We start from the raw sequence: 23915 nt of genomic DNA, 5'->3' as shown, positions 1-23915 counted from the left end.
GGGAGCAACGAGGGCATGGAGTTGTTGGCAGTGCAGCTCCGGTGCCAGCAGTTAGCAAGAAGAGAGGGGAAGAGGGAGGAGTTAGGGGCGAAAAAAACGAGTTGAACGCAGGCATGACAGGCAGCCTGGGCCTAAGTACAGCAGCCTGTTTGTGATATAAGTGGGACAGGCCGCTTCAACTTAGTTAGGGAATCTGGAGGAAAGGTTACGCTGGCCCTATCTGGGCCTCCACATACACACACCTCCCCTGTACGGCCAACTCCCCCAACTCAGGAACACTTGGAGCCGGCTCAAAAAAGGGGGGGGGGGGTTGCCCCAGCAGGGTTAAATATACCACCCAGGGACTATATGTCACTAACAGCCCCAGAGCTCTGACAGGCAGCCATAGGTAGTGTCATGTTGACAAGAATAATACTTCCACAGGAAAATGTAAATGTTTGGCTGAATTCACCACATAACTTATCATATTCTTGCTTTGTGTAGAATAACTCTTACTCCACATTATAAATCTTGATTCTTTGGACCATCTAAACTCACATTGAAGACTGCAAATGTTTGCAATAAAGATTTCAATAACATGAGCTTTCAAAGTGGGGATACTGTGGTTGAATGAGATTGTGTATGACTGTTTATGTTACATATTATTAACATCTTCCAAAAAAACTCACATCAACACCATTACAGGAGGTATAGCTATGATTATTCAACAAGTCCTTATGGTTGTATAACCTCAAAATCATCTTCCCCGTGTTACCTTTACTTCCCACTGTGTCCACTTTCACTTTTACCGTACTAATCACAGTCAGATTTATCATTTTATACATGTGTTAGGACAGCAAACATGAGAGAAACAAATGAATGGGTCAGTTGCAGCAGCAAGAGGAATACTTTAGTGTTGTGAAATCGCCTCGTTGCACTCTTGTCAGCAGGTTTACATTTTTTTTGTTTTGATGGAATGCAGAGCCAGATTATTGTTGTAATACTTGTATACTAGTTTTTTATGCTTCTGAATCACTCATTACTTTATATGGTTTGGTGATTTTTATCACAGAAGCTAATGTTAGTGTTATACAAATAGCCAGAATGCTTTGAGTGCTTATTTGTGAAAGACACTGTCAATCAGTTGCTCCTCCCCGTCCTCACTGCAAGCCAGCATCTGGGTGAAAGGACACAGGAAGTAAAGATATCCAAGGCTCTGTTGAAAACCATTAAAGAAGGATCCTTCATCCATTCTTCTTATCTCCCTTGCTTTTTAAATTTCAGATCAATGTCAATACCGGACATTTACTTTGTGTGCACTCTGCACTAAATGACAAGCAAACGTATGAGTACTTTGTGTGTACGTTTTCTTCCCGAAAAGATGAAATGGTGCTTACTTCCCCTGATTTCTGTACGTCACAATGCTATTTTAGCCTTCAATGTAGTATTTATGCATGAGTGGAAAATGGAGTCAAAGAGTCATGGCTATGTGCTTTATATTTGTGAGTGACGCAGAACTGCAGGAGTAAAATGCATTGGGTAGGCAGTTTTAAAGGCAATCTTGTGGAAATATGGTCTCCATGTTTAAACCCATTTCAGCCATTACATCAGCTCCAAAATAGTCACACATCCATCTTCACACAGCTACAAAACATGCAAAATGGTCATCAAATGCACCACAAATATATTTATCACATTGGAGTCCATTCTGGACTGAGCCACTTTGGGAAAGAGTGAATGCAGCATCGAATGAGGTATAAGGGTATTTAGTCCCCAGGAAATGTTGGGCAATATAACAGATGTGGTGTTGAAGGAAGATAATTACCTAGCCAAAGTTCTACTTGCAGCTAGGAGAAAATGGCTTGATATAGACCCACCCAGACGTGACAGAGTCAGTGTACAGAAAATATTCATGATGGAAAAAATGACTTATTCTAGTGAAAGAAGATGTGTTTGTGGGGGGAAATGGATTAGATTTAAATATGAAGACATCAGCAATGAATAATTCCATTGATAAAAATGTAAACTGGTATAGTAAAGAGTATAATAAAATGTACTGTCCCTGAAGTTGTAAGTTATGTTGTTATTCTTTTTTGTTTTGTTGCTATATGTATATATTTAAAAAAACAATAAAAACAAAGTGGGAAAAAAAAGAACAACAAGGAAGACAAAGAGGTAAATACTGGACTTTTACACCCACAATATAACTCACAATGCAGTTGCATGGCTACAAAACAAAACATTTGGATAATGCAAAAGTGGATGAATTGACAGAGGTGTGAGAAAAACTGAATTCATGCTGTAAAGGTACCAACACAGAGACTTTTCATCAATGAAACAGCAATTCAGCGACAGATATGTGTGTGTGTGAGTGTGTTATAGATAGTAAACATTGCCTGCCAGCACACCGCAGATGGCCTGTTGTATAAACCATCTCTTATGTTCAACTGTGCACTGAAGGATGCTTTGTGTACCACACCACACACGTGGCCCCACCCCCTCTCCTCCTGCACATTAGAAAAGGAGCAACAACAGGAATTCCTCTACAAGCACCTGGCTCCTGATTGGTCGGAGCGGGATTCTAAAGCCAATCTGTTGCTAAGAGACACTGACTCGTGTGCTGCCAGCTCGCTGTCTGTTGTCCTGGCAACATGAGGAACAAGAGGCAGGTTTGAGGCCTCCCTGGAGGAGCTCCCCTGGAGACAGTCTGAGCATGTGTGGTGCCTAATGATGATGTTGTGTAAATCTGATATATTATTAAGTAATGCACTTTGAATAATTTTTTCTGTCTGGCTGTCTGGTTGTCTATCTGTGGGGAAATTTTTGATCCTCTGCAGTGGCACATCATTCATGTCTCTATGATTGTACATTCTGTTTTTTACACTACAGGCTGTTGTTATGCACAGATGGAGATTGGATATGCACTGAGCGTTTTTCCCTTGAGTTCAGTGTTTTACACTTTCAGCTGTTGTAAATGATCTTCAATTCTTCTAGTTAATTCTGTTTTGTTTGTTTATTTGTTTGGTGTTGTTTTCCTTTTTTAAAAAATTATGTTGATGTTATATGATGTGAGGTAGACCTCCACCAAAACTGTTTTTTGTACCAAGCTGTAAACATGGCTTAATTTCCACTGATTGATTGGGACTATAGCATAAGATTGAGGCTGGGAATCCAACCTTGACCATTGCTCTAAGGCCAAGATGTTGTTTGTTCCACAACAGCGGACATTTTGATTTGTTACACTCACTTTAATTGTAGTTTGCTTACACTCCTAAATTAAGTATTATGTCAGCTGTGAGAAGGAAGGGAACTCTTTGTCATCGCTACCCTTCACCTCAACTGATCTACTACCTGTCAGGTGGGATGGAAGGTGTGACGCTTTGTGAACCCATTGTTTCCCTAAAGATGAATGCTTTGTGCTTCAAGGTGTTGAAAGAAGCAAGTGGCAGTGAAAACGGGTGAGATGGTAATTTAGTCATCGCAGCTGCTCGTGATGTACCAATTTGGTTACAGCTTTTCACACTGCTGAAAAGAAAGAACCTGGCAACTGTGGACTTCTTTGGGGGTGTACCGAGGAGTGCATTCAGATGGATCTTCAGATGTATTGTTTGAAGCGAGTGCCGCCTCCAGTAGCTTTTCTTGTGAGCCAAAACCGTGGCTAAGGCCTTTACAGCCCTGTTGAGTTTTTTCATGATGTTTTGAGCAGAGTCAGTGACAGTGATCTCATTCAGGACCTTGCCCGACACATACTAGATGATGGCGTTGAGCAATGATGAGCAATGATGATGTTGTTAGTCGTCCTCCCTGATACAGGAAATGAGGTATCAGTTGACACTGATGAGATTCCCACACACTGACTTTTCAGAGCTTGACCTTTGACTGTGGTGAGGCACCAAAGTACTTGGGGATGAGGCCACTATGGGCCTAGAAATTACATATATATACATGATTATAATGTCAGTTCAGGAACATTGATGGCATCAGAGGATTCTTGCCTGATGACGTTGTTGTCTTCTCGTGGGGTTAGTATTTTTGTGATTAGTTCATTATTCTCTCCTGTTTAAGCGTGTGTTGTGGTTGAGGGAACATGTAAAGAAAAATATCTACACATTTATACAAATGTACAGAATACAATATAGACATTATAACACGTGCAAACAAAATATGGATCTCATGCACAAAATATCATCTTCAAGGTTACTACATACAGATACTTACTCTGCAAACCACGTCTATCTCAGAAGGTCTGTGGATGTGTAACTGCAAATGGACTTTGTAAGCTTCAACAGCTTATTTACAGTGTGTGTGTGTGTGTGTGTGTGTGTGTGTGTGTGTGTGTGAGTGTGAAGCTGCTGGTGGCAGGTGGTTAAAAATGATAGATGAGATATGAAGCTATTTTCTGAACCTCAATAGGTTCTTGTTCTGTATATAAGAATCATTGACTTTCTGCTTTTAGCGATAATGTGCTAAATTCGTTCTGTAATGCAGAAACTGATGAAATTTAGTGACAAATCATGCACGATTTCTTGTTTTTCTGAGTACTATATCACTTTTCATAGCAGTCCATCAAGGTTCTACATAATAAATGTGTCCTAGAAGAACAGTAAAGGATCTTGGTGTAACTGTGTGGCTACAGTAATGTTTGACTGAAATATTAATAGATGCCATTTTCAGTACCTACTGACTGAATCACACTATAAAAACCATCATGTTATGTCAGAAAGTCCACACATGGCAAGTGAGCGGTTCTATTAAAAAATGGTATGAATCATACAAAGATACACTAGAACATACTGACTCAAACACAGAGGACAATGCTGAGTTTTTTCTCTATCGCTGTCATTTGCATACAAAAAAATGGTGATGGAGAGGAGAAAACATATGACACATGATTCAAATAATGCAGCACTGTCAAATGTCAATCACATTCATTTATTTGAGTACTAAAGAAAGCAGCCCAAGACTTATTTCAGTATGCAATATTATCATTAAATCGCATGTGCAAATGTTTATCTGGACTCAAACCTGATCCCAGACACAGTGCAGCACGTACCTCAGAGGTAACTTGAGACGGATTACAGTGCTAAGCTAGGAATGTGTTTGGTTTTCTCAAAGTGCGAAACTAGAGCTGAACTAGAGCTGCACTTGGGATGTTTGAACAGCATCAAAGTAGGTCACTTGTGGCCCGGTCTGCCTATACTGTCATAAGAGTGTGCAATTTGGCAGGGCAGAATCCAAAGTGGTGCAGCATTTAACCTCAGAAAAGTCAGAGAAGCCAAGACGAGTCCTCTGAATGCTGTAGCTAAGCCCATCTGATGAATCAACTTCATCCATTTTCCACCTGTAACCACTTATCCTTATCAGGGTCGCTGGAGCCGATCCCAGCTGGCATTGGGCAAGAGGCGGGGTACACCAGTTCATCACAAGGACGACACACAGAGACAAACAACCATTCATGCTGACATTAAGGACTACGGGCAAATTAGAGTGCATGTCTTTGGACTGTGGTAGGAAGTCAGAATGCCAGGAGAGAACCCACAGAGTCACAGGGAGAACGTGCAAACTTCCCTTCCAGCTGAGGGATTTGAACCAGAAACCTTCTCGCTGTGAGGAGACAGTACTAACCACTGCACCAACAGTCAACTATACAATCAACTATAATCAACTATAACCACTTTATGAAAGCTAAATTCTCAGTGTAGTGCTGTTTTTTTCCAGCAGAAAATTAAAAGATTCCAAGATAGAAAAGGACTCCACCCACAGAAAGACAAGCTGTATCATCATAACGTCAAAACAAGAAAAAGAAAAACACTCTGGGAAGTACAGTGCAAAAACACCAGATCCTGAATTCTTGTCATAAAACATGTTGTGAAAAAAATGTGAAACTCACTGAACCTTCACAAAAACTGGACTGGGGCCTTTCTGTTAGGAGTTTGCATATTCTCCATGTGTTTGCATGGGTTCTCTCTGGGTAATTGCCCATAGATGTGAATTTGTGTGAATGGTTGTTTGTCTCTATGTGTCCTGTTATGAGCTGGCGACTTGTCTAGGGTGTACCCAGCCTCTCGACCAAAGTCAGCTGGGATAGGCTCCAGCACAGCGTGACAGTAATGAGGATAAGCCATTACAGATAATGAATGGATGGATGGATGGATGGATGGATGGATGGATGGATGGATGGATGGATGGATGGATGGATGGATGGATGGCATACCAGATATGCAAAGCATCCAAAGGCTGGAACATCACACGGCTGACACATCAAGACAAATAACCATTCATGTTCACATTCACACCCACGGTCAGTTTAGAGTCACCAGTAAACTTGCATGTCATTGGACTGTCAGAGGAAACAAGGAACCTTCTTGCAGTGAAACACCCCAGTACAAAGCAAAATAATACTCATGGGTTTTGTAGTCTTATGAAATGCATGGACTATAACAATGGTGGCAAAAACTTGACATTACATATAACCCAGCAATCACTGGATCTGTAGAAAATCTGTAGAAAATGTTTTAAAAAATCTTAATGAAATCTGAATCACTTGCAAGACCTCATTTGTTGCACAGCCTGCTTGGAATCATCCTATTTCTATACCGTTTGTTGATGTAACACCTGAACAAACTGGTTGGAAAGGATGGAAAAGAAAGAGAGACCATATGCCTGAGTTGTGAACATCGCCAGTTTCCTGACCTCGCTCAGAGTCATCTACACTGAGGACAGAAGCTCCATCTTGACGCCAACTGTGGGTTTAAACGAGGACATCTCAGGGAAAAAAAAACAACAGAAAGAAAAGAACAGAGAGACAGACCAGATGGCTTCACATTTACAGGCATGGCAACATTGGCGTGGCTAGCGGGTTAAATTATAACTAAATGAGTCTTCAGGCCTTTCTGTATCTGCATGCCTGAACCTTTAGAGAGTGTCATATTTTATGATGCTGCCTGTAAAGCTGCTCCATGTGCTTTCGGTGGGAGCATCATGAGTCTGATATCTGATAAACCTATATACTCATACCTGTCACAGAGTGACTAACACTTTATAGAAAACCATAGAAGTGAGAAGAATGTGATTTGTCAGCCTTGTTTTTCTTGAGCAAACCATAATATGTGAACAGGTTAACGTCACAAAGTGTCCTTCAAATGTATCATAAATAATATGAAAAAGCCTATTAGGGCTCAAATTTACACTGATAGGATCATTCATATAATTGTGGTGGACTGTAGCGGACTGTAGCATGCATACAACATCCATAAGGCGGATGTAGTATGCATGACGTCATCCACAGGTTTCTGAAGAGCTGCTGTGAAGCTCAAAATGTGGTCGCTCTGGCAGTCCTGCCTTTGACAAAGACCTGGATCATTGGTGGAGCTGAGGTGGGCTTAATGACACCTAGTTGATCAAACAAGCCACCTCTAACAACACCCAATCAGAGCAACCACACTCTTATTTATGAATAACTTTAAGTCTTATTATAATTTGAACAGGTGAGTTTAAAAAAAATCAGCCTCTGTATAGTATAGTAGAAATTTCTGCTGTGAAGTTGGACATTTTAACATAGGGGCTTATGGAGATTGACTTGTTTTGACCCAAGTGGTCATTCGAGGAACTGTAGTTTCTGGCTTCTTTCCTAACATCAGTATGCTAGCATGCCTAGAGTGAGTTAACATGCTGATTTACCATGTTCACCGTTTAGTTAAGCATGTCAGCATGTTTAAATTTGCTCATCAGCACAAAAGATACTTACAAAGACAAGCTGAGAGATGAGAAAGTCATTTTAGCATCTATTTAATCTTAAAACAAACTCTGACCTGCTAAATGAAAGAGTTGGAATGACCAAAGTCATTAGAATTAATCAAGAAGAGAACACAAATGTATGAAATTTCATGGTCACTTGTCCACAGGCGTCCTTAGATCGCCAAAGTCATTAGGATTCATCCTCTGGGAGCATGAATGTCTGTATCAACCTTTCATCACATAGACGTTGAGATAATTCAGTCTGGACCAAAGTGGTAGACCGACTGACTGACAGTACTTCAAACAGCCAACAGTTTGAGATATAAACGAGTGTTGTACGTTGAAATTTGTGCCCAGGTTTCCGACAGAGCAGCCTCTCTGCACTAGGCTGTCCTGTCATGCCTGTTTCCTGTCCACAGGGTTAGGGTTGATGCCCAGACATCTGTTCCCGTGGACAGACACAGAAAACACTGCCACAGGCACTGTCCATCTCTGCTACAGGCCTAATATTAACCCATTTCATGTGCATAGTTTAAATCTATTGATTGAAGGTTTGTAAATATGTTCATGAAAAGTAACCTGAGGACGACCAAGACTGCTACTGGAGAGCTTTTATTGGGCACTTTGTGCATCAAATCCTTTACAAAAAAAAAAGAAACATGAATTAAAAACATATTAATAACTTTTTGTCCCTTGACATGTAATGTTAGAATAGCTTCATATAAAAAGGAAAAAAACAAACATTATATTATTAGGAATTATAGAAATTTTGGGAAAAAAACAATGACCCACATCCGTTCTCTTAATAAATATATACACAATAAGTACTGAGATACAAAAAGACGGATCATATAGATCCTTTTTTTCAGTGGATATGTACAACAATATTTCCATTTTCAAAAAGTTTTATCAGTTAGTATGTATTATATACTGTAGTTATGGCAACAGAGGAGTCTTTTTCCGAATGTGTCTGAACCTAAATATCATATTGCACTTCCAGAACAGTCTGCGTGGACTGTGCAAGACATTCATTGACCTATTTCATCAACATTCAGACACCTACTTCACAGGGGGGAAGGGTAGCTGTGTTTTACGGTTATTATCAATATATTTAGTAACTATTTAATACTTACAAAGAGGCTGTTATTTAAATTGATCTGAGGAAAAAAAAACATATGTTATGCCACTTCACTCACAAACAATCGTATGCTAAAAAAAGGAAAAGAAAAAAGAAAACACAACAAACATTTACAGTGTTCCACCCGAATTGTACGATGGCTGAAGAAGGTTGTACACACTAAATACTGCCATGTTGTTTGGTATTAATACACTGAACCACAGGGGCTGTTTTTTTTTTTTCTCATATTACAGATTGTAATCATCAGTGCTATGGCTTTAGGAAGGGAGCTGTTTCTCCTCATAAAATCAAACATAAGAGAAACACTGCTGCTTGCATAGCATGAGGTATAGCAGCACCACAAACACTCTGCACAACAATATACAAAAGCAGGCACTAATATTTGAGGTGCAACTTACTGAATACAAAATAAAAGTGTGTCATAACAATCAAACCTAGCCACACGTGTTGATTCTTATGCACAGAAAATGAATCTGAATGTATAACTTACACATCTAATTAACATCTATTAAGAGCTATGGCTTTTTTTTCTTTTTTCTTTTTTAAATACCTCTTGTGGGACTTTAAAAAAAAAAATCAGTTTGACATTAATACACAGAAAGACAACATGATTTAGGCCTCAGATCAAGTCCATAATCACTGCATAGCTAGGCGTGTAAACCACTACTCCTGACGGCTCCGTTTCATTCATCTTCCATGCCTCCGCTCTGGGTGATGACACTTCCTCCGGTCCAATCAGATTTCAGTGAGGGTGAGTTTGTACATGCCGCCCAACTCCTCCATGGTGATCTGGAAGGTGTCTTCGTTGGAGTAGTGTTTGATGATGTTGTCGTCCATGTGGACTAGAATCCTATTATAACACAGACAAGGAAAGTTAGTGACTTCTTTACCTAAAAACCTAATAAATAATAAGAATAAATGCACAATTCATCATTTATCATTTCATCCCTTTATTTTTAGAGCACATGTGTAGTACATGAGATGCTGGTACAACAGGTGGACCTTTAGGCAGAGCTGGGCTACACATTTCCCCCTGTTTCCAATCGATGCTAAGCTAAGCTAACTGGCTGCAGCTATGTTTTTTAAGTGTGCTATCAATCTCATCACCTAAGCTTTGACCAGAAATCCAGATCAAACTCATCAACAATCCCTTTAAGATTTATTGTGCTACGACCACGGCTCCAGCTTCAGTATGCAAATGCAATCATTGCTCAATTACAGCCCATGATTGGCTGATGTGCACCATAACAGCAGTTAGTTTGATTGCTAATGCTCAATTAACTCACAAATTAGTAACTAAATAATTAATGCTGCATTCATATTGAGTCAGGCAGATGCTAGATGGCAGACAGACAATCCCCTTTGTATGCACGACAGTCTGACAGAACAACAGGACGGCCAAAAGAAACACGTATGATGATATGTGCTATGGTGATGTAGCATTGTTAACAAGAATCAGAATAAAATATATTAAATAAAATTATTTTGGGTGTATTATTTTATGTAAATTATTACTTATTAGCTTTGTGTTGTCCAGATTATTTTATGTAAATTATTACTTATTAGCTTTGTGTTGTCCAGATCCTCCATGTTTTCTCCTCGTGTGCCATGGAGGAAGGCAAAAAGTTTAAATATTCTCACACTAGACGATGGGATCACTTTATTTTTCCGCCCTAATCTCATCTAATACACCGGTTTGTCGTTTAAAGTCTGCCCGAATCCATGTGAACGCAGCATAAATTATACTAAATGTCAGTTTTGCTTGATGTTAGTGTGTAAGAGGAGTGCTGTGTTTGACCTCTCCGTAACAGGGATATGACATAAATCTTGAGTTTGATTTGACTGACACTCATTTTTGCATTTTAAAGCAGACCTAAAACACTATATTAAAGTAACAGCCAACAAGTCTGGTCCTGTGTCAGACATTATTAGTGTAGTGTATGGGCAAGTTACTGACTCATACTCACCCTTTCTTGCATTTCTTATAGACCTTTCCAACCTTATCCAAAGGTAATTCGTACTTCTCTGAAATCTGGTTGAGAAAAAACACAAATCAGTGTTAAATAATTGAATAAAACCTCAAAACAAACAAGTACAATTCTTTACAGATACCTGTTCACCTGTCACGGCTCATCAGCTCTACTGTTGGTTCTCCATACGTGACCTTTTTACACATTGCATTTTAAACTCAGTGAAAATACCTGAAATAACCTTATGTATGTATCTCTCTATTCTTTAGTTTCCATTTGTGCGTTAGTCACACATTTTCTCACATTCTTCTCTCTCCCCACTCCTCATCCTTTTCCTTCCCTCCATTTTTTCCTGGGTGGTGTACTGTCATGTCTTTTAGTCAGTATGAAACAGAAACGTGACATGCAGTACTCGCTTCTACCAGTACAATGAACTGACGATAACTTACAGCTTCCACCAGGCCTTTCAGCGTGGGATTCTTCAGCATGAGTGCATCAAACACCTCCTCTGTCTCCTTGCGCACGTACAGCAGGACTGTGTGGTAAAAAAGAGAAGAGAAGAAACAGGAAGGCGTCAAAGCAAAGCACGTATGTTCATGGATCGGACACAAAAACAAACCCAGGATCTGGCCACAGATAAAAGTCATGCGTAGAGGCCTGCATTTGCGTCATGCTGAACAGCTCAACTTCTGGTTTGATTTGTGAGTGTGAGTTTGTGGTTTTGTAACACCTCCCCTCTTGATTTTGAAGCTCAAGCACACATATGTTGAAACCATTAGTAAATCTGCAGATATGATGCATAATGCTGCAGGTTATTTTAACTAAATACTCCCTCTGGCAGACTGTATGAGCACTCTTTCAGACTCAAAGAAGTGGCACTGGTCCCAGACAAAGTACACCTAGAAAGCCTGCTCATCACACTTGGTTGTAAAGAGTCACACATACAAACGAGAGGACAGACCAACATCTCATTCATCTCATCTCAATAGATTTGCTGGTATTTGTTGCAGGAAACTGTGTTATTTGTGACCTCTAAAATACAGCCATCTGTTCTCAAGGAAGCTTTAAAGACGTAACTACGCGCAGAAGAGTTTTCATCTCATGGGTATATGGAGCAAAAGTGAAACGGTGTGGTATGTGACTCTTTGGTTTCATAATGCTACACTATATATAGCCACAGTTTCACTTCGCTCATTGTGGTCTGAAGCTGCCACGGATAACTCTGTTTGAGACGGGCGTCATTTAAGGGAGGCTGTTCAACCCATGATTGGCAGTTCTCTTTTTCAGACGTCAACATGATCCCTTCCAAAAACCATCGCGAGGCTGCCAGTTGTCTGAATGGAAAAACACAACTGCTGTTGTGGAAAGATTACAAAATGTCACCACCTAAACCTTTAACCGAAATGTAAGGTGAGAGATAGAGCTGTACAAACACCAAAGAGTGATTTTAGCCATTTAATTTGAAAGACTATTAGAGGCCCGGTGAAGTTAATCTAGTATTTCACACAAAAAAAAAGACAAAATCTGAAAAAATATATATTATTTTGTGCAGCAGGAGTATCTGGAGACTCCTTGATTGTACTGAGAAGCCATTGAAACCTCACTGTAGGTGTCTTTAAGCAGAATATGTGTGAAACCGGTTTAAAATGTACCTCTTCTAGGAAGAACACGTCTATGAATAGGATGTAGGGTAAAGGGCACAGGCTTGTTTGCATGTGTGCACGTAGTGATCAGTGGTATTTTGTTGGGTCAGTGAAGGCCTCAGACACGTGTGTGTGTTTTGAAAGACCTGGAATAATCACATGGCCCAGAGTGAGTGTGTGTGTGTGTGTGTGTGTGTGTGTGTGTGTGTGTCTTCAGGGGCTGCACACAGCAAACACATGCATGCACATGCATGTGCACACACTGTTTCAGCCCCTGGAAAGAGCATCACTCAAAGACCCCTGATCAACATGTGAACGGACAAAGACTTTCGCTGCAGCTGTATTACCTTTCTTTGGTTCCTCCGCTCTCGCCATCTTGTTTGGAGGTGAACCGAACTCCTCATCATTGAAGGGTAATCTCTTCATAGACGAGCTGTTGTGAACACACAAGCACACAAATCACTGTTTAGATGCCCTCAATAACCAGCTGAAAGGCCATAAAACACAAGCACACATGCCCCCAGGCATTTCCTAGAAACATCAACCTTGTACGCCTTTTACTGGGAAGGTGCTTAGGGTTGCCTCGGTTTAAAAAGTATGAAATCAGGGCGTCCATGAACTCACCTTTCCTCTCCATCATCTGTCGAGAAAGGCTGCAGAACAAACAGAAACAGAGAAATTAGCTCATATGGAAGATAAAAGTTTTTAAAAAACACCAACCATAGTATCAGAGATGACTTTAAAATGCTACAGACTGTAACAACACACATTAAATATGATTCTGATGTGTATTCTGCAATGAAAGTGCACATTTAAGAGTTTTAACTCCGGCTGGTGGCAAAATCAAATCAAATCAACCAGGTCAAAGGGAAAGTCCAGCCATGTCTAAAATAATCAATCATGTTGTTTCAATTCTTGGAAAGTGGATTTCTCTGGAGCATTTTGCTCTGCCGTTATTGATCGCGGGCCGTTAATAGACTTCTATTCTGAGCGGACAGGTAAACGCAGAGTTTATCAGAAACTGTTATCAGTTCAGTCAGGTTCAATGGCATCAGCAGCACCAAAAATAACCTTCAGTCCCTCCGTAAGCTGTGGTGGCAGCAAAGTAAACTCAGTGAGAGGCAGAAAAAAGGTAGAAAGAGTACTTTTTTTGTTATTCAGCTGGGGTTGTAATGTTAATGTGACCAGCAGGGGGCACTCAAAGTTCACAAGTAGTCAGTTTTGTCAATACTTTGAGTCATTTTTCTCATGATACATGTCACAGAAAACTCAAAAAACACCTGGAATGACCCCCAAAAATCAATCGTCATGTGTACATGCACGCACACCGCTTTTCATGTGACGTGTTCGTCCTCACTGGAAAAAGCAAAGCTCAGAGTTCAGTCACAGGAATGAGGGCTGCTGCTGGTCAATACTGATAAAAACCTCACACACTGCACGCATGCTTAAACCATGCTGTCACATGCGTGTGCCACATCTACACATCAAAAACACCAGTCCTCACTCTGCCTCCAAATCTTTATTTTCCCTTTAAGCATACGAGCAAATTAAAATGGCAGCACAGGTACTATTTTACGAACCATCCTCGTTTGTTTTGAGTCACTGGTAAATGATTCATCCTGTGAGTAAGCAGTCTGAAATACAGCCATCAGTATGTAGGACTCCTATCAGAGCTGGAAACTAGAACTGTCTGTTCCTGCCAACTAGCATGCAAGGAGGTCACCTCGACCCAGCTGGCTGACGAGTGGGTGGAAGCCGGAATCAACAAACAGTTTATGGACCACCTAGGATGCTGCGAAGGGTACATGAAACTAGCAACTAACTAACGTTCACGGTCAAGAAATGACACATAAGACGGGTGTGCTAAACAGTACTGGTACTCACATGACGCTGGAAGGAGGAGAAGTGAATGTCCGGAATGAAAAGGACAGGCTGCGTCTCGAAGTCTGTCATCATCTTGAAGATGGTCACATCATTGCGTTTCTGGAGGATGGGTACTTTGACGTCCACAACTGTGAGAGAAAAAGACACACCGGGGGAGAGTTTTTAAGCCTGCATTTATATATTTTTATGGCCACCTAGGTGAAGTTAACCAAGCTGCAAACACATCATTGACTTATTATCACTTTATAAAGACGTCACAGCAAACATGTTAGTGAGAATTTGTTTATTTACACATACTGTAAACACTAGCATTTATTTAGAGCTGTGTTTCTGGGCGCCGGGCAAATGTTATTGCAATATTAACTCTATTTTTAGTTCTGTTTTGGCTTCCAGATGTCCTGTGGGAAATATCTGCCATTTTCACTGCTAAATACTCCACTATGCTCACTAACTCCATGCTAATTTTGCTATTTTTTTGTCTGTAGCTGGGTACAGTGGTATATATATATATATATATATATAAAACTAACCTAATAACTTGCTCTGGCTGGAAACAAAGTTTATGTAGATAAGAGTGACGTGAGTGAAGTGAAACTGTAAAGATGTGGGCGATAAAAAACCAAAACAATGAGCTGAAACAAGCTAAAACGCTCTGAGGAGAACAGCAGTGAGTTGGTTCATCACTGCAAATGTGCACTTAAACATTTAACTTGACGCATTCATATAAAAATATTAATTAGTGTAGCTTTAAGGCAAAATGAGATCGTCTTGTAACCCTGAGAGGTGATCTGGGGTGAGAAAGAGGCGGGGGGGGTTCAGTCGGGGGGGGAGGATCAGTGATGTGTTTTTCAGTGCGGTCGTGTCTGAACTTGTCAAGTTGTTTTCTTTATTATGAAGTGTAACTGATTGTAGGATTCACTAATACACTTAAACTCCGGGATTAGGTACACTAGTTTCAGTAGTTTCAGCCACCTGCTTGTGAATATTATACAAGGGAAAGTACTGAGTGACTCACAGGCCAGGCCAGGGTTGAGCTCAGCAACCTTTCCTTTCCGGCGTGACTGCTTCCTCTCCTCGTCTCGGATCTTCCTCTCAGCTCCCTTGTCACAGAAGACTTTGATCTGGCAGAAGGCACGGTGGATGGGCTTGTTGCTGCGGTTGTTGTAGCTGTAGGTGTCGATCTGCAGGTTCAGAGGAAGACCCTTCACGCCCTTCTGAGAGGAGAAGTCTGTGCTCAGGCAGTTGACGGAGACGAAGATCTGGAGAAGACAAAGAAGACAGAAAGTGTTGTTTTTAGACAAACTTCACCTGTGCAGAGTTGGAGAAACTAAAGATGAAAAACAGGCGTTGTCAATTAAAAGCAACAGCAGCTTTAGTGATGATCTAAGTTCTTAAATAATGAATCAGTCGGGACACTCAAGTTTTCACTTTGCATCATTGGCCTTCCTGCAGAAGAAGCATCATTCAGTGTTCTGTGTTGCCCTCTATTGGTCGGCTCCGGTAATCACAGGCTCATGTTTTGTCTCATGCAGAGATGCTCCTTTGTCCTCCGGCTGCTTGTATTGACAACAGCACTCCATTGTGTCAACAAAACAGAGCGTGTGGAAACACAGAATAGAGTCTCCAAGGGGTAAGAAGCAGATATCACTGATGTTATAAATATCTAATCTAGTATGTATTTATGTAATGTTTATATATCAGTGAATACATGTTACATTTAGAGCAACATACCTTTATTCATATATCAGTTAAAAGTGCTGATATGGGGCTTTCACAGACCATCACATTTGGTTTGACTGATATAAAAATCACTTGTAAATTTGACCATATTATAGTTTTATTACTGCTTTCTGTTGTATTTGTGTGTATGAATAGTAGAATCATATTGTTTTACAACCTTGACGTGTTTAATAATCATAATTGGAGTAATTATCACAAAGGATTTTTTAGAAACGTCATTTAAAGTGTCGTTTTTCTGTCTATATTTTGGATTTCTGCCTTTATCTTTTGTTAAAATGGCAAATGATACCATGCACGAAGAGTAAGGAGATCTTAAAATTAAATAAAATAAAAACTGTCACGCAGAACGGAAAGATAATTATTATCTTCAAAGGATGTTTTTCGTGGTAACACCAGTAAACTGCCCCAGAGCAGGTAAACACAAGGGAGGGGCTACTTTTGCAAATACAGACATACTGCAGAGCAATTATCCCAAGGGCAAGCCATACACACACACACTGCTCTTTGCACGCACACACACACACACACACACACACACACACACACACACACACACACACACACACACACACACACACACACAATGATGTGTGCGCGCATACACACTTATCTCATTGTTAAACAGATTGATGAGATCAATCATCATTGATCAGACACTCAAACAAAGTGGCAGGGTGGTGCTTCCAAAAATACACACACTGTGAAGTCATGCACACACACAAGGATGAACATCCTATGGACACAGGCCTCGAGTCATAAGACAGTTAGACCCACATCCTGGTGTGTGTGCGTGTGTGTGTGAGAGAGACAGACAGAGAGAGAGAGAGACAGACAGAGAGAGAGAGAGAGACAGACAGAGAGAGAGAGAGAGAGAGAGAGAGAGAGAGAAAGGTTTACATGCATGTGACTTTATTTATGTTAAGCATACAGAGATGTTGGAGATGAGCCGAGACGCCATGTTGTCTCTTTGCCTGTCCTCCATCTCAGGCCAACAGTGCCAGAGAGCGGCATGAGGGTCAACAACAAACAAAACAAAAAAAACAAAAAATCAGGAGTGTCAGAGAGGACAGCAGCTCCTCCTTTCTGTCACCTCTCCTACCTGTCGAACAGGATTTTATTTGCTAACCGTGCTCGTCACCCCCTGCTGAGTTTCCTCATTCCTTCACTCTTTTGTCTGGTGCGCAGAAATACTTCAGCACACGGCTTCAAAATAGGGGTGACAGGCAGGTCGGACCAGTCAAGATTATAAACGCGCAGATCTATATACACACACACACCTCCGTGTCTCCACGCAACAAGACCAAACACACAAGAGGAGGTGACAGCATCCTCACTCTTCTATTTAAGTCCCTATTTTCTTTAACGACTGTTTTGGAGGATCACAATGAACAAAGTGGCTGATAATAACTGCCAAAGGAGACGTCAGCACACAGAAGCTTTATTCTGGTCTGTGACAAAAAACACTATTTTTGGCTTAAGCGTGTTGTTGTGAAAAGTGAAAGGCTCACGTTAAGAGTTCGTTATGGAAACCTTAGATCACCAGCGCCGCACGCGTGAGACCCGAAAGGCTTCAAGCATGTCTAATTTTATGTGTGTGTACAACTTTTACTGTCTTACTTTGGCCTCCTCGTTGGTGTCCCAAGTGAAGGAAATGGAGTTATAGGAAATCTCCTCGATGTTGCCAATGGTGTTGAAGCTCTCCTTGTAGTCAGCTATAACAAAAAATGAGAGTTTAGTGACTCATTTTGTAGCCAAAGTTATATTAACTGTACAAATCGAACACTCCAGAAAAAAGCTTTTTATTCACTAAGTTAGTGACGTTTTAGAGTAAGACAAAGCTAATCCTAACACGGCCAAACCAATTGAACTGAACAAACAAACAACACACCTTTTCCTGTCAGTTACCGCTAAGCTGCTCTTTCAACCAGCCACTTAACTGTGCAGGCACGGCAGGATTAATCGGCCACATTCATGATGAAAACAGGATGACTAATTTGATCTTTAGACCTCAGACATTACACTTCATAGCACCACTCTTGTTGTGCCGCATTTGTATACAAAGATATATTTAATTAACAGTTCTTACCGATGTCCAGACACCTCTGTTTGGCAGTGTGCTGTCTGGAGTGCCAGTACTTCCAGTGTTTCAGCTGATCTTCTCTGCACTTCTCCTCTCCGAAGACCACCATCACTACACTCTGGCAATGGATGAACACACAGAGTGACAACTTAATATGTTATAATGATATTCAGCATGAGATTACTGACAATAAATCCTAAATTATTGGTTAAGTTGTCTTTCTTACCCTGACTTTGGTGATGGGTTGCTGCATGCCTTTGTTGTCAACCTCCCTGAGGGTGATTGGGTAAAACTGGCCCTTGTTCAAGTACGTCATGGTCCCGTCTCCTGTCTTCTGACGCAGAGACTTTGAGGCCTCAAGGGTGTACTCGAAATTATTCCTAAAACACAGCAAACATCCAAGATCAAACCATCAACAAAAAAGCATCTCTTCTCTCTGTAAAACTGGACAAAACTTGATATCACATAATGCGGCACGCTTCATTTAGCAGCTGCAGCTAAATGACCTAAAATCAGTGTGTTTGTCTGATAACGCCCGAGTGTGCAGACTCTTCTCTTTCACACAGAGGGGGAGTCTGGTGTCTCCCCTGTGACTGCGATGAATGAGGCCATTCTGCGGTGTTGTGTCAAAAGCTGAATGGAGGTGGAAGTCGGACGTTGGGCTGGCGGCAGCGCGACTTACCCCGGCACAGTGTCAAACTGAGGGTATTCGTCAGGCGTCATGGAGGCCATACGTAACTGGAGATCCCCCGGGAAGGAAAACACCTGCGGCACACAAAGAAAAACAGATAAAGTGTGAAGTGAGGCACGGCAAAAAGAAGATATTAAACAGCTACTTTGCTTTGATTTTAAATGATTTATTTTCATAGCCTCTTCCTATAATTCACCAGAGGAATAATCAGTATTTTAATGTAATGCCCCTCAGGGTTTTTTCTCTCTTTCTTTCGCCACTTAATGTGGATTTTATTAATTTGTTGTTTCCCTTCATCCACATTTCTTTGAGCTCAAATGGCTCTTCCTTCATGTTGCTAACCCCCGTCCTCACCCCCTCCTGTACAGTGGTTTTGTTGGGTTACTCTTTTCTAAGGTAATTCCCCTCCAGGTTAAATAGAGAGAGAAGACAGAGAAAGGGCTTTGGCTATTGTAGGAGAAAAGTACAGCACTTTATTGTGTTGGTGAGACAATGGCATAATAACACATTGGCCGCTATTTTGGCATGTTCAAATAAAACCAGGGAAGGCTGAGCCCACCGCTGGCTCCATGGGATCAGGTGAATATCCTATTGTCTGATGGGAGAGATCTGAGAGAGGAGAGGTGAGGAAAGCGAAGGAGGAGGAGGGGGGTTGTTGTAGGGAGAGCATTAGCGGGGTTTAGCAAGAGGGGGATCGAAACACACACCTCCTGGGAACCATCCTTGAAACTCTCAGTGAAGGTGGAGTCGGGGGGCGTGCGGGACTGGGTGTTGGGGCTGTACTGGACCCCATTGTGGGTGAGCTGGCGGTCATAGACGCCCACATGGTTGTCGGTTTCGGTGCAGTTGTTTGGTATGGTGACCGAGAAGCCGTGGCTGGGTACCTCTGTCTTGATGGGCGGGTAGTTTGGCACGGTGGCAATGGAAACTGTGACAGTCGTGTCTGAAAAGACAAAATCAGCAAACTGATAATCAGATTTTCTGTTTTTAAGCTGCTCGCGTCTGCTTGTGCTACTGAACGTGAACTGACCTGGTGAGGGGAAATGGCTCCTCTTGTCCTGAGCCAGCTGAAGAATATTGAAGGGCCCCTTGAGGACCTGGATCCTGTTCTCCATACCGGCTTCCTGATGTGGAGCTATGGGGTGTCCGGCCTGGATCTGGTTCCTGCCATAAAGATAAATCATCGAAATCATGATGACATTCATCTATTAAGCTCTGCTGCTTCTTCTCTTAGTTCTTAAATCTTATAACTACAGTTCATGAGTACCAAAACTAACCTGACATGAGCACATCCAACCATCTGTATTTTCACTGATATTTTCAGTTGTTTAAACTTTTGTCTGTATACGTGTTCACACGCTTTATGTTTTGTATGTTATGTTTGTTTGTTCGTTTGTCCTATTACCCTTAGATAACCGATACATACACACTAATCTTGGATAAAAGTCCTACATGCCCTTTAAAAGGAATTAAACACCTCTTTTAAAGATTTTAAAGCTTTATCTGTCACTTTTATGACGCTTGTGTTGGATTTTATTATGTATTCTTAAGTTACTTGGTTTTGGGGCAGTTTATCCAATTAAATTAAGTCAGAATTACTTTGTGAATCTTGTGTTTTAACTCCAGCTGAAGAACAAATCAGTGAGAAATCAAATCAGGTTAGGCTCCTAAATTGTGTTCAAGCTAAAAAAAAAAACAGTTTTAAATGAATGAACTGCACTCTTGTGCTGCATTCATACATGCAAAGACACAAACAAAATTCAGAGAATGTGCAAAAGCTCGGATCTCTCCATTCCCATCACGCCGTGGTTCCCCTCTGGTGTGCTTTTATTTTTAAAGGGGAGGTGGTATTAAGCGAGAGCTGTAGCTCACCTTTTGTTGGGATCCACATCACAGACCAGTGCTTCTGGCTTGCTCTGGGGTATTGTTCTCTTTTCCCTGGGCACCTGTATGGGAGGGTAAACACAGCCGCTCAGCGTCTGACCACATCACATCCAACATCCCGGGTCATCCTGCTGTCTGTATGTGCAACTAGATCAGTTACATGACAAAAGCTCTGCCTCGCAGATGTTGCATCATGTCAGCATGGAAAAGGATCATCCTGCCAGGATTTGGTAACTAATCCCCTGACATGTTTTGATTTATGATTAAAGGGCTCAGAAAGTTGGAGAACTTTTTCAGTCCTTACTACAGTTGTCTTGATACCTTATAGTAGTCGTAGAGCAGGCCGAGAGCCGCAGCACTGTCCTCGTCTCCGTTTATGCTCATCATGGCCTTGGTGGCGGCTGTCAGTGGGTTCTCCAGAAATGATTTCCAGGCTTCATCTTCTGTGGTGAAGGAGCGACGCTGGCCACCATAGCCTGGCTCGTTCTGGAGAACCAGGACCGCACGCTTACTGTGGGAAGACGAAACATCCATAATTAATGTATACAAACCAGTTATTAAGGTGTTAATGCTTCTTTTCCTGTATAAATCAGCTTTGTTAACGTCATTTAAGCCTCTTTATCACATGATACTGAACGTATACTGTATGGGCACCACCTAAAAGTTTAAGAGAGCACATATAGACTCTAGGATTAACTGGCTTCTTCTCTGACTTCGCACGAGTTCACAAAGCCAAGGCCTACAATCACGGCTTCGTTCAAAACAAACAGGTTATAAGAGCGAGATATCCACCATGTAGAAGCTCTTTATCTGCAAGACCAGTTGATCAAGCTCTCCAATGATTGTGCAACAAATCTCAGCCATCGAACCACTGAAGTGTCTCAAGAAAAAGATGCTCTACAGGCTCGTCCAGTGCAACGACTTGTTCGGGGAACGCTCATTGGCTGATGAGGTGACCGCAAGTGACGCATCTCACTTGTCTACATTCCTGTGTTTATAATCAGAGCTACTGTTGTTCGTAGGTGAAGCTGTTTGTGAAAAAGAAGTTTTTATGCTCAGTCGCCAGCTACGTCTTTCTCCTTCCTCTTCCACCTCCATCTTGTGAGGCCTCAAGAGTCCCTGCTTTGAAAACAGGAACTTCAGTTGGACCAATAAGAACACACCAGCTTGTGTCTTTAAGGCTCATCTTGCTTGTAGTGGTCTCAAAGTTTTAATTTGAGCTCAACGAACTCAAGCAAACGGCTTGAATTCGACACAAGTGTGAAAACATTGAGCGCTGAACTCGCTTATTTACAATAAATTTAAATATTTGCTCAGCTTATATTTACTTAGAGGTGTTAAGCCCAGTAGCTTTTAAGTCATTAGTTATTAAAGTTTCACCCAGATCGTTAGCTTCCCTTGTAAACATATAAACTTTCCTTGGAAACTGCACACCCACTACAACACATCTCCAACCATCCTTCCACCGAACTCCATCCGAGCTGATTTTCTGCCACAACAGTAGAGCAATTATGACAAAGTGTAAACGGACTGGTTCAGTTTCCACGCCGAGTATCTACAACAAATACAGCTTTTTTTCCTCTGAATGGTCAACGCAAAGTGATAATTAGTAATCCTATATCTAATTGTGCTGTTCATAAAAGGCAACCTGATAAGATCCTTTATATACCGGCAATAAAACTCAAAAGAAATGTAATCCACTACTTAAAACAAAACACGAAAAAAAAAAAAGAGTTTGTTTCTCAGACAGATAAAAATTGAATGTAACTTGTTGGGAATGAAGTCAGTATTGCAGCATGAATTCACAAACTTTTAATGCACAAAAAACAACTTTTACCTGGTATGAACGTTTACAGGAGAGTGCATGCGGTGTCTTAGTTTTTGACACAACACATTTTGGTCGTGTGGAGTAAAAAAAAAAAATATAACCTCATATAGCCCAGTGCTTGCTTACATTGTCTGTGTAAGTAGCAGAGCCAACGCCTAACAGGTGTACTATTTCACTCCCCTCAAAAGTCTCCTTGTCGTTGCCCTCAAATAACGTACACAATATAAACAGAGCATTTATGAAACATATATTTTCTTTAATATTCTCAAGTTAAGATCAATAAGCTCTCACTTTGGATACAAAACCCATCAGCAGTGGCAGTTTTCTTTAACTGACAGCTTCCTGAACAAACACCATTAAGACTATCCACATAACTGTTGAAGCTTAAAGCAAAATCAAACACTAAACCACCCCATCGCAAGCACGGGACTGTTTCTAACAGGCGCCTCTGGCTCGCACGACAGGTGGAGATACACCTGTACAGGCTTGAACATGACAGGTGAAATGAGCGGAGTTACACCATGGGAAACTATGTGATACAATCACTCTCGCGGTTGGCAGCCAGCTTTAGAATAAACTTACCCTTTAACAAAAAAAATAAGTAATCCTATAAAATAAGGCTTAAATGTTATAACAGATATCAGGATTTTAAAGACTTGCAGGTCAGAGGTGGACCACAGTGGTCTATAGGAAAATCCATCTGTGCCATGAAAAAAAAAGTGTAAAAATAAGAGTAGAAATCCCCAAAAAATATTTAAGAAGCTTATAGTGACAACCTGCAGTGTTGTGCAGGCTAAAGGTGGAGAGTCAGGACAACTTACTTGTCATGCTCCTGTGACATCTCGGTCGGTCGAACTGGACTTTCTAGTTGGTACTGAAAATCCGATCCGTCTTCTTTGCCGTGAAAAACTGCGCCGCTAACGCTGGATGAGGGCCGCGGCAACAAACAAGGTGTCCCCTACTGAGAGAACGGGTTTTGTCGGCTTTTCTCGCTTTTTTGTGCAATGCTGAGAAATTGAGGCCGGTTTTACCTGTGACAGGACCGCGGATTGGATTACAGGTGAGCTGCAGGGCGGGGCTACACTGTCAATTACCCAATCTGAGGTTGTGATTGGCTCACCTGCTGACCTAACCTGAAGCTGTGGAGGGACTCATGATGTGCCAGTAGTAGAACAGGGTTTAACAGCTGTGATTTTATCATGTTGGGTTTGTTATTGGGGGGGGGGTAATGTTATGCAAATACTTAATTACTGAGAAAAAAAAAGAAAAAGAAAATTAAGGTTATTAAAAGTAAAAAAAAAAAAAAATGGAGAAAATCACATTTATTTACACAACCCAGTG

General features: G+C 41.2%; 1 protein-coding gene across 2 annotated transcripts; it reads right to left on the bottom strand.

Annotated features, from left to right (window-relative positions):
- Positions 1-8315: 8315 nt before the first annotated feature.
- On the bottom strand, positions 8316-23587 carry grhl1 (grainyhead-like transcription factor 1). 2 transcript variants are annotated; one of them, XM_019277141.2, is made up of 16 exons: positions 23396-23587; positions 21068-21257; positions 20735-20808; positions 19893-20026; positions 19570-19805; positions 18854-18936; positions 18398-18551; positions 18178-18289; positions 17709-17803; positions 15367-15610; positions 14352-14479; positions 13092-13120; positions 12815-12900; positions 11274-11359; positions 10822-10886; positions 8316-9704 (listed from the first exon to the last, which is right to left on the bottom strand). In XM_019277141.2, exons 1-16 carry the CDS (start codon positions 23413-23415, stop codon positions 9590-9592), a joined length of 1851 nt encoding a protein of 616 aa, XP_019132686.1. In that variant the 5' UTR covers positions 23416-23587; the 3' UTR covers positions 8316-9589. The 2 variants fall into 2 exon arrangements, with proteins under 2 accessions (XP_019132686.1, XP_019132687.1); XM_019277142.2 differs by lacking the exon at positions 23396-23587 and adding an exon at positions 23157-23378.
- Between the last annotated feature and the right edge of the window lie 328 nt (positions 23588-23915).

This window comes from Larimichthys crocea, chromosome XXIV (genome assembly GCF_000972845.2).
Source record: "Larimichthys crocea isolate SSNF chromosome XXIV, L_crocea_2.0, whole genome shotgun sequence".
Taxonomy (NCBI): Eukaryota; Metazoa; Chordata; class Actinopteri; family Sciaenidae; genus Larimichthys; species Larimichthys crocea.
Note: the sequence above shows the minus strand (reverse complement) of the source record. Positions and strands in the feature narration are given on the sequence as shown.

Bases quoted from the DNA above. Each gene is read 5' to 3' on its own strand.
- grhl1 (XM_019277141.2), bottom strand. From the start codon at position 23,415: ATGTCACAGGAGCATGACAA. The intron at 18,937-19,569 runs GTGTGTGTTTCG...TGTGTGCCGCAG, and splicing joins TCAAGGATGGTTCCCAGGAG to GTGTTTTCCTTCCCGGGGGA. The intron at 15,611-17,708 runs GTAAGACAGTAA...TGTCTTCTCCAG, and splicing joins ACACCAACGAGGAGGCCAAA to ATCTTCGTCTCCGTCAACTG.